Source organism: Kryptolebias marmoratus, linkage group LG9 (genome assembly GCF_001649575.2).
Source record: "Kryptolebias marmoratus isolate JLee-2015 linkage group LG9, ASM164957v2, whole genome shotgun sequence".
In the NCBI taxonomy this organism is placed as follows: domain Eukaryota; kingdom Metazoa; phylum Chordata; class Actinopteri; order Cyprinodontiformes; family Rivulidae; genus Kryptolebias; species Kryptolebias marmoratus.
The window spans coordinates 7,995,601-8,004,085 of NC_051438.1; the positions used below are offsets into that span (position 1 = coordinate 7,995,601).

The following is an 8,485-nucleotide window of genomic DNA, read 5'->3' on the forward strand; positions in this document are numbered from 1 at the left end:
GCTGTTATGCGGCAGAATGGAACATTTTGCCAGGGAAATTGTAAATACCACGCCTGCTGGACAAATGTTTGGGTAAAACCTTCCTGGGAGTGAAAGCTGTGAAAGAATTCAGCTTTCTTTTTTGTTTTGTCTTTGAGAAGAGCTGTTTCTGAATTCAGTCTGCAGTTATAGGAGACAGGATTTATCTCGATCAAAACATTTTTGCAAGACGTGTTTGGAGCGTCTAGCTGCTCTCAGCTTAAGTGTGACACCTTAGCCGGGTATTTTTGTAATTCTTAAAATGTTCCCTCAAGGACTTGACTTGTTGTTCTTAGTCTGAACCTGAAGATAACTTGCGGACTTTAAAAACCAGTGTTTTAAAAGTGCAGTTCTGATAATATAATGTGTAAACAACCTTGTTCAAACTCTGAATCTCTGCCTTTTTTTTCAATCTGGCTCCCTGATTTCCATCTTCATTGTGTTTTTCTTCTGCCTGTAACCTCAGGCATTTCGGAGAGCCATTAACCAATCCCTGTACGTTGAGACAGATGAAACACAGCCAGGACCATTGATAACGTGTAATTCATGCCTGTGGCTTAAGGTTCTAATAATTCTTCCAACCCCTCTGTCTGACAAAAGCCTCAGTCACTATTTATCACCTCTGTGTTTATGCCGCTGAAATAGATGCTATATTGCAAATTACTGTTTGTGTGTGTTTGTGTTTTTCACCAAAGTATGTTGCATTGCTTTGTCCTTCAACCTGCTTCTAAAGCATTAAAGTAAAATGTAAAGGGATGTCATTTCATTTGCTTTTAGTAAACAAGTGAATGAGTCACAGCTCGTCTCAGTTAGCAGCCAGACAAACGGTACGTAGGACTAAATGGTTTTTACCAGGGAGATGTTTTTTTCTCTTCGGTTTAAAGAATGTTGTTGACACAAAAGCTTTGAAAGAGGAAAATTCTGACATTTAATTGATTTTCTGCTTTGATAAAAAACAATCCATCATATATCAGAGTGATGGATGAAATCATAAATAGGATTACAGGAATCTCATTTCTACTGAAACAAGCCGTTAGAAAGTGCCAGTATTTTCTTTATGATGAAGAACGGCAATGCATCAGCAGTTTGTAGAGGCTTTTTCAGAAGTAAGATAAGGCATCCAGAGTGTCGTCTTCTTTTTTTGTGCATTACTTTGGGTTTTAAAGAAGCTAACGGTAAAAGAAAATAAGAGAATTTCAGCAATTAGTTTCTCAGTGCACATTGTTTTATAACAAATAAAACCCTCATTTATTTTAACAAAAAAGGGCACATCCTGGATATCCACATTGTAAAATTAAGTTTTGTTGCCAAAAGCCAAAACTTTAGTTGATGCTTTGATCATTTTTAATAATTCTAATCAGGAGTGCTTCGAGGTTTCCCCAGAATTTTTAATCGTTTTGCATAAATTTTACCTAAAATATATTTTACCTACTTGTAGGTCTTAACAAAAAGAACGCCAACATTTGTTTTCTTTGTCAGTAAGTTGACAAAGAAAACCCAATTAAACAAATGAGATAACAAATAAGTGTTAAAGGAGATCACTTCACAGTACTTATAGCCGTTTGAGGTAGTTCTGCTTTTTCTTCTTTTGTTTGTTTTCCCACTTCCGGTACTGTGGCTGTGCTGTTCTTCTGAACACATTTATCGGATCTTTTTCAGCTCCTGCTTCAGAGTAGGCACTTCTCTTTGCACACCAGGGACTCTCGAGTGATGTAAAGGTGATGTGATTGGGCCGGGCATAAATGCGCGTTGATTGGACGAGCAAGTCGAACGCTCTTCCAGCACCCACACTGTTAGCGAGAGAATTTCTGTATTCTTGATGTGCCCAGTTGCCTGGTAAATATTTATTTAGGTGTGAGAGTTTTTGAAGAAGAAGAAGGCAGTGGTCAGCAGAGGTGCAGACAGGAAAAGTCCAAGCATCTCAGGCCCCAGGCAGTATGAACAGAGGAGACCTTACAGGACAGCTTTAAGAAGACTGAATGCATCCCGTGCTTTGAGCTGCACTGGCAGAGAGCATCAATTTAAGATAACTTTTTGCACTTAGAACACTGATTCACATGTATGACAACCAATGCCGAGCTGAGCTAGGAAGGTACAAAGGGAGAGAAGTTCGTGACAGACCGAGCCGTTGTAGATGATATGATGCTGTTGTCCTGTGCAATCCTAACATTTGATAAAGCAGTTCCTCAGGCAAGACGCATGGGAATCATCTTTATATGCACTATTAAAACTGCATTAGCATTACTGAAGTAGAAGCTAGTTAACTTTTGGCATTGTCTGATATGATGTGCAGCACAAAGCAGACTGGTCTGAGTTCTTAATGTGATCCTCATCTAGACCCTGCAAAGATAATCCATGTTCCGTCTGCTTTTACATTTTCCACAAACTTTTACTCTGCTGGATTTTCACGATCAAACCACAATACGTAAAACTGTCCCCCTCTGTTTCCCTCAATCCAGATGCAGGTTTTGAGCAGTTTCGCGTTGCAGAAAAGGCTCATGGGAACTGGATGAAGCTCTACCTTGAAGGAAATACCTCTGAGGTTCTGACCAACATGGGCAAAAAAGTTCTGAAGCAGTATCTCGAGGCGCTAGCCGCCATGAGCTCTGCTTTGAGCAAACAGCTGGGCAAGTACGATATGTACTCGATGGTCGCAGGCATGGTGTTTGTGTTTCAGGTGAGTTCTGAGGACTTCTGTGGATTTAATTTTGTATGGATACTGTAGTAGTTGTCTGATATCATTGTGTCCAAAATAAATAAAAAAACACATTAGCACATAAAGTTATGTTGGCATTTAATTGTTATGATCAAAGTAATCTTGTTTACAGCAGTCACACAAATACAGAGAAGGGGGAAAAAATGAATGTAACCATTTTATTAATGTTTTACCTGCATTACAGCTTCACCGAATCTCTAATTGTGATTTCACTTTCAAGATAAAAAAAATGGTCATACAGTCATGGTAAAACTTAGTAAAAATCTTTCAGCGCTAAGGTTTTTCTTATCAGCTTAGGCTAAAACAAAAAAAAAAATCTGGTCTTTACCAGTTTTTAAAATGACGTATGATTAACCTCAGATAAACAACAGGTGACTCATTACAGTGTCATAATTTGTTTAACAAAAATATGACAAAAAAAGGCTGGAAAAAAGTGTGAAATACTGAAACTAACCATGCTGCTTTCATAAGAATCAAGAGGGTAAGGAGCAGCCAGATGTTGCTGTTCGAATGAATCAGGTAATCATCTATAAATGTGAAGTTTTGTCAGTTTGCTGCTCTGGAGTCCGTCGTTCTACACTGAGAAAAGTTCACGAGTGGAAAACATGAAAGACAGCTGCCAATCTTCCCTGGAATTACAGCAAGTTCATCTCAAGTTCAGGCTGTGTAATGCTCAAAGATCTAACTGGAAAAAAACAAGAAAAAAACCCTCTACAAAACCAAAAGTTTTACCTTTAGGCTGACTCACACTGTGTAGTTTTAAAATCTGTACAGTGTGTGTGCTCAGTATTATAAAATCTTGGTAGTAGCCCGTGTCACAATGTAGATTTAATAGATGCCAGACTAAACAGTTTATTACCGCAGCATCATAAAGATCCAACAGAGACATCAGTTCAACAGTAAATGAAAATGAAGTGCCGGTGTTTACACTCTCATTACATTTAGACTTCAAAACAAGATGGAGGAGGATTAGCAAGAAGATACATGGACAAGAACAAGTCTTCACACCTGTCTGGGGTGATCTGATCTGAATTACTTGCTCTACATGTAGATTGACATCAGAACACAAGCAGATCTACTAATGTTTCTGTAAAATCTGATCTATATTTTTATTTTGTGACTTCACAGAGCTAAGTGTCAGGGCAAAGACCTGTAAAACCTTTGCTTGAGTAGGTGAACATGTGAGATAACGGCACATTTCACCACTCAGTGACCACAGAGGACGAACAGCTCTGAAAACAATCAGAACAACCTTTAAACTGAAGAGAAACTCACCCAACAGCGTCCTGGTAATCCACCGATTGGTAAAATCCCATCAAAATAGAAATGTTTTGAGAAGGATTCTGACAAACAGTTCATTAAAGCTTTCAGCCTGAAAGAACCCCAGAAGATTCCCAAAGATGTCTGTTTTATTATTCTAAATTAGCCATGAACTGAGGCTGATTTTATTAATGCTGTTTATTTTTCCCGAGGACATCCAGGTCTTTAATGCTTGCTTGAAGTCCCATCATATCAGTAGGTGGTCCTACAGTGTGGTGAAGAATGTATTGACTTTCTAAACAGATGTGGACAAAAGATGAAGGTGGTCTGAGTGAATCTGTCTGACAGACTTTGCATCTGTAATTAGCGGCATCAAATATGATCGGATCACCCAGATTGTATGGAGGTCTGACTTGGGCCCTCAAACTACAGGCCTCAGTTAAATGTTAAAGTTAAAACATTAGAATTGAACAAGAGTGTTCTTACTTTTTACCAGGACTGTAGAACGGATCAAAATTGTTCAAATATTTTTTTCAATTGTGCCTTTCAGCTCCTGCTGGTCCTCCTGTTGGCCATGCCTGAAGCCCTGAGCGGTGCCGCGGCAGTGGACCTTCCGGTCTTTTCGTCCCTGATCTCCCTTCCTTTCTACCTCCTGTGCCTGCTCCTCGCCTCAGTGCACGTGTTGGTGTGCACGTCTGCAGGGAGCTCCTGTTATTTCTGCAGCCTCTCCTGGGGTCTGGTGTTTGCTGCTGTGGCCTTCTCCTCGGCAATGTTTTGTATCCTGATCTCTTTATTGGCGCGGAGACTCCCCCTCGCACCAAAGATTCATGGGAAGGTGAGTAAAATCTAACTGTACCACCCAGACACTGGTACAAATTGTAACAAATGTTCGACTTTAGAAATTTATGTTTAAACATGTTGAGCCCCATTGTTCCCCTTAAACTTCCTTTTAGGGGAACAACTCTGCTGTTGGTCAATTCTTACGTCCACCAAATTGTAGACCCACTTCGTACTCAGAGGTTGTCATTTGTACAAAGTAATCATTTTATACATAGTTAGTGTTTTGAACCAATAGTGTACGAAACAATTTAACATCTATATGCACACAGACCTGCCTGCATATGACAATGAATGCATGCGAAGGATCAAACTTAGCTTTTTTTCATAGTGATCAATATAATATACCATAATAGTAATGTACTTATGTTTATAACACGTTTAGAATAAATAAACACTTGTTAAAAACACCTAATTGCTTACAAACTGTGACGTAAAATACCAGCCATGTGGGTGAGCATAATGGCCCAGTCGTAATGTGTACAATACCAGTCAATGCCAATTGATTGTTGGATGGATAGCGCTGTGTATTAATTTGTTTTATTACATTTTGTTTATCTTTGTTGACAGCTAAATAAAGATCCCTCTTCTCCCAGTACATAGAGAAACTTGTCCAACTCTTGTATTCGCTTAGTCACGCTGTGTAAAATGCATGTTGGGCACAGACTCTCATCGGCGCAGGTGTTTTAAAGGGTTGCTGCTTGTATGAACAACAGAGAAAGCACAACCTAGCCTGTTTGTGCTTCTAGGCGAACATATTGATTTATCATTATTTGAGGAGCTTAATGCCTGATTTCAAAGGAACTGTATTTTTAAATCTCTTTCATTTTGAGAGCTGAGATTCATCAGAGAACATCTTGAGGTACAGTCCTAAATGTCCAGGTCTAAAAACTATGCTGATAATAAGAAAAATAATAAAAGTGGTTCAAATCTGCTTCCGTTCATTTCAAAAGTGTGCTTCCGTAAAATAAATCATCAGCGTTGGGACGGCTACCAAGGTGGATATGAAGTGATTTGTGGCGGACTGGTCCTTTTTGTACACAAAAAGTTTACGTTCGAAGTGACTAGGAATTGACTTTAAGCCAAATACCTGTCTTTACTTTATGAATTTAATCTAATAATAACATTTTCAGTCTTTTTAGTGGAGGAACATTTAAAGACATCTTTGTGTTTTTAGAGGGAACTTGATCTACTTGGGCTCTGAAGTTGATACGCTTTTTTTCTGTTGTTTATCCATTTTTTGATATACATTAGTCAACAAACAGATTAATAATGCAATTTTGAATAACTTTCAATCTTCTGAATTTTGGAGGAATAATTGTAGATTTTCTAGAATCTATAACAGCTGGAAAGAAATCAGCCGATGCCTCTCAGTCAGTCTTATACTTTCAGATGAGCCAGCCCTCAGGCTCACCTTGTGTTTAATCAATGACTGCAAAGAGCAACTTAATTACTCCCTAATTATTCGACAGCGTTGCATAGGAAAACGATAAAGCAATAATTAGGGGGTTGTTTAGTCTGCGGCCGGTTTGTCCATTTGTGTTGTAGGAAATTTTCAAAAGAGTGAACAGCAAACATGGATACAAACAGCATGACTGTAACTGTTGGTGTTGCTTAACCCAGGCATCAAGATATTGTACCAATGAAAAATTAAGAAAAACGAAACGCATCACAAAATGTTTTGCGTTGTGATGCTTTTATGTACCTTCAGGAACACAGTTAAGGTTCTCTTAGCCTTTCTGCTCTGTGAGTGTGTCTTCACTAAATAGCCATCAACAACTGAAAAAGCTCCAAATGTTTGGGAATCAGGCAAACTTTTTATTTTAATCAATGTGTATCTTTTTTAATTGGGGTGGCGTGGTGGGGCAGTGTTTAGAGACGTTGCCTCACATGAAGAAGGCTGCGGGTTCAAACTCGGCTTGGGCATTTCTTTGTGGACTTTGCGTGTTTTCCCTGTGCATGCCTTACTACTTCTAGGTACTCTGGTTTCCTCCCACAGACTACAAACATGGATGATAGTTAATTGGTAATTTACTTTGGTAGCTGAGAGTATGAATGGTTGTCTGTCTTGTTTAGCTGTTTTTAGATTGTCGAGTGTAGCGCGACCCACCTCGCCCTAATTCGATTTTACACGGCCTCTGTGATTTTCCATACAACTGCGTGCCACCTTGATGTGAGCAGAATCCTCATAGCAAGTCTGCTCAACACTCCTCTGTATTTTTTTTTTTTTTTGGCAACACCCAACAATGGATGACATTGAGGTCATGGTATGCCTGGTTCTCGGTTTATGGTTAATCATAAGTTCAAAGTAAACCAGAGAAGGCTTACAAGGCTTACGTCACAAAACAGTTGGATAAAAGCCAAGTCAGTGTGGCTGTGGAAAATGTCGGTTTGAAGCAGTTGCTGCCATGAGTCATCCACCGACGTGGCTCCTTGGCCAATCAATGGGCTGCAGTCTACTGATGTGAAATCATAGTTCACCTGGAACCTCGGCCAAGTAGGTCCTAAGAACCGAGCTGCAAGCAGGTAGGATTGGCCAATGGCAAGCCTCTCAACCCACCTCAGGTCGACTTGAGTAGAGTCGATCCAAACCCATGATGAAAAGGGCTTTTGTCTCTATGAACTGGTGACCTGTTCAAGGTGTAGGAGCAGTAATCTTGTAAACCAAGAAAATTACATCTTATATTCAGGAGGCAAAAAAACGTTTGAGCAATATTTATAATGCTGGATAAGGATTGGCACAAAACTTTGATTATACTAAATTCCTGCCTGTATTTTTTACTCAGCTATAAAAGTTATTTAGGTTCATTTAGTTAGAAATCCTGTTAGAGATACAAAAATGAATGTCTTTGCTCCTGAATTGTTAACGGAACCCTGTTTGTTAAAATGTTTTTTTTTCCACCTTCCAGTATACTGGCTTTCTGTATTGATTACTTTAAAAGCAATATGTAGATTTGTTCCTGGAACGAGCCACCAGGGAGAACAAGCCAGTGTATCTCATGTCAGTCTCAAGCCCAAGAAAATGGTGAGGGTTGTGTCAGGAAGGACATCCGGCGTGAAACACTTTTTAGCAGTGTTTGCCCTAGGGAACTGGTCGGGGGTGGGGGTGGGGTGGAGGTGGGAGGTAAAGTAAAAAGAGGAGACATGTAGAAACCACACATGGAACTAAAAAGACTTGGGGGGGGCGAATAAATAAATAAATTAAAGAGTCAAAAATGCATCTATAAGAAAAAGGAAACAAAAAATATATTTTTATAAACAGTGCAATTTAAATTATGTGCTTAAAAATATAATTTGTTGGAACTAAACTGAAAAAATAAAGAATGTCAATTAAATTATAAAACATGGGGTAACGTTCTCCTTTTTTAATTTAATTGCTGCATTTTAAGTGTATTAATTTGGCCTTTTATTTATTTATTGATCCTTTTATATATTTCTGCTTTTATATTTAATTCTGTCAGTGTCCTCCATAGACATGAAGCTCTTGGGCTCCTTTGTGTTCTTGGACCTTCAGGAGCACCAGGAGTGGGAGAGCTCCTCCTGCTGCTCCTCGCAGCAGAGAAAGTGCTGCCATCAGAACCACTTTCAGTACGTTTAAAAAACATAGATATTCTTGCTCGCTTTGCAGGTTTTTGTGATATATTGTTTTTTTGC

At 39.0% G+C, this 8,485-nt stretch overlaps 1 protein-coding gene across 1 annotated transcript in view; it reads left to right on the forward strand.

Moving 5' to 3' along the window:
* pigg (phosphatidylinositol glycan anchor biosynthesis class G) overlaps window positions 1–8,485 on the forward strand; it is a 113,139-nt gene that overhangs the window by 52,994 nt on the left and 51,660 nt on the right. Inside the window, exons 7-8 of the mRNA XM_017437705.3 lie at window positions 2,478–2,695; window positions 4,545–4,829. Of these exons, the coding sequence (XP_017293194.1) occupies window positions 2,478–2,695; window positions 4,545–4,829 (503 nt within the window). The remainder of the gene's footprint in view (window positions 1–2,477; window positions 2,696–4,544; window positions 4,830–8,485) is intronic.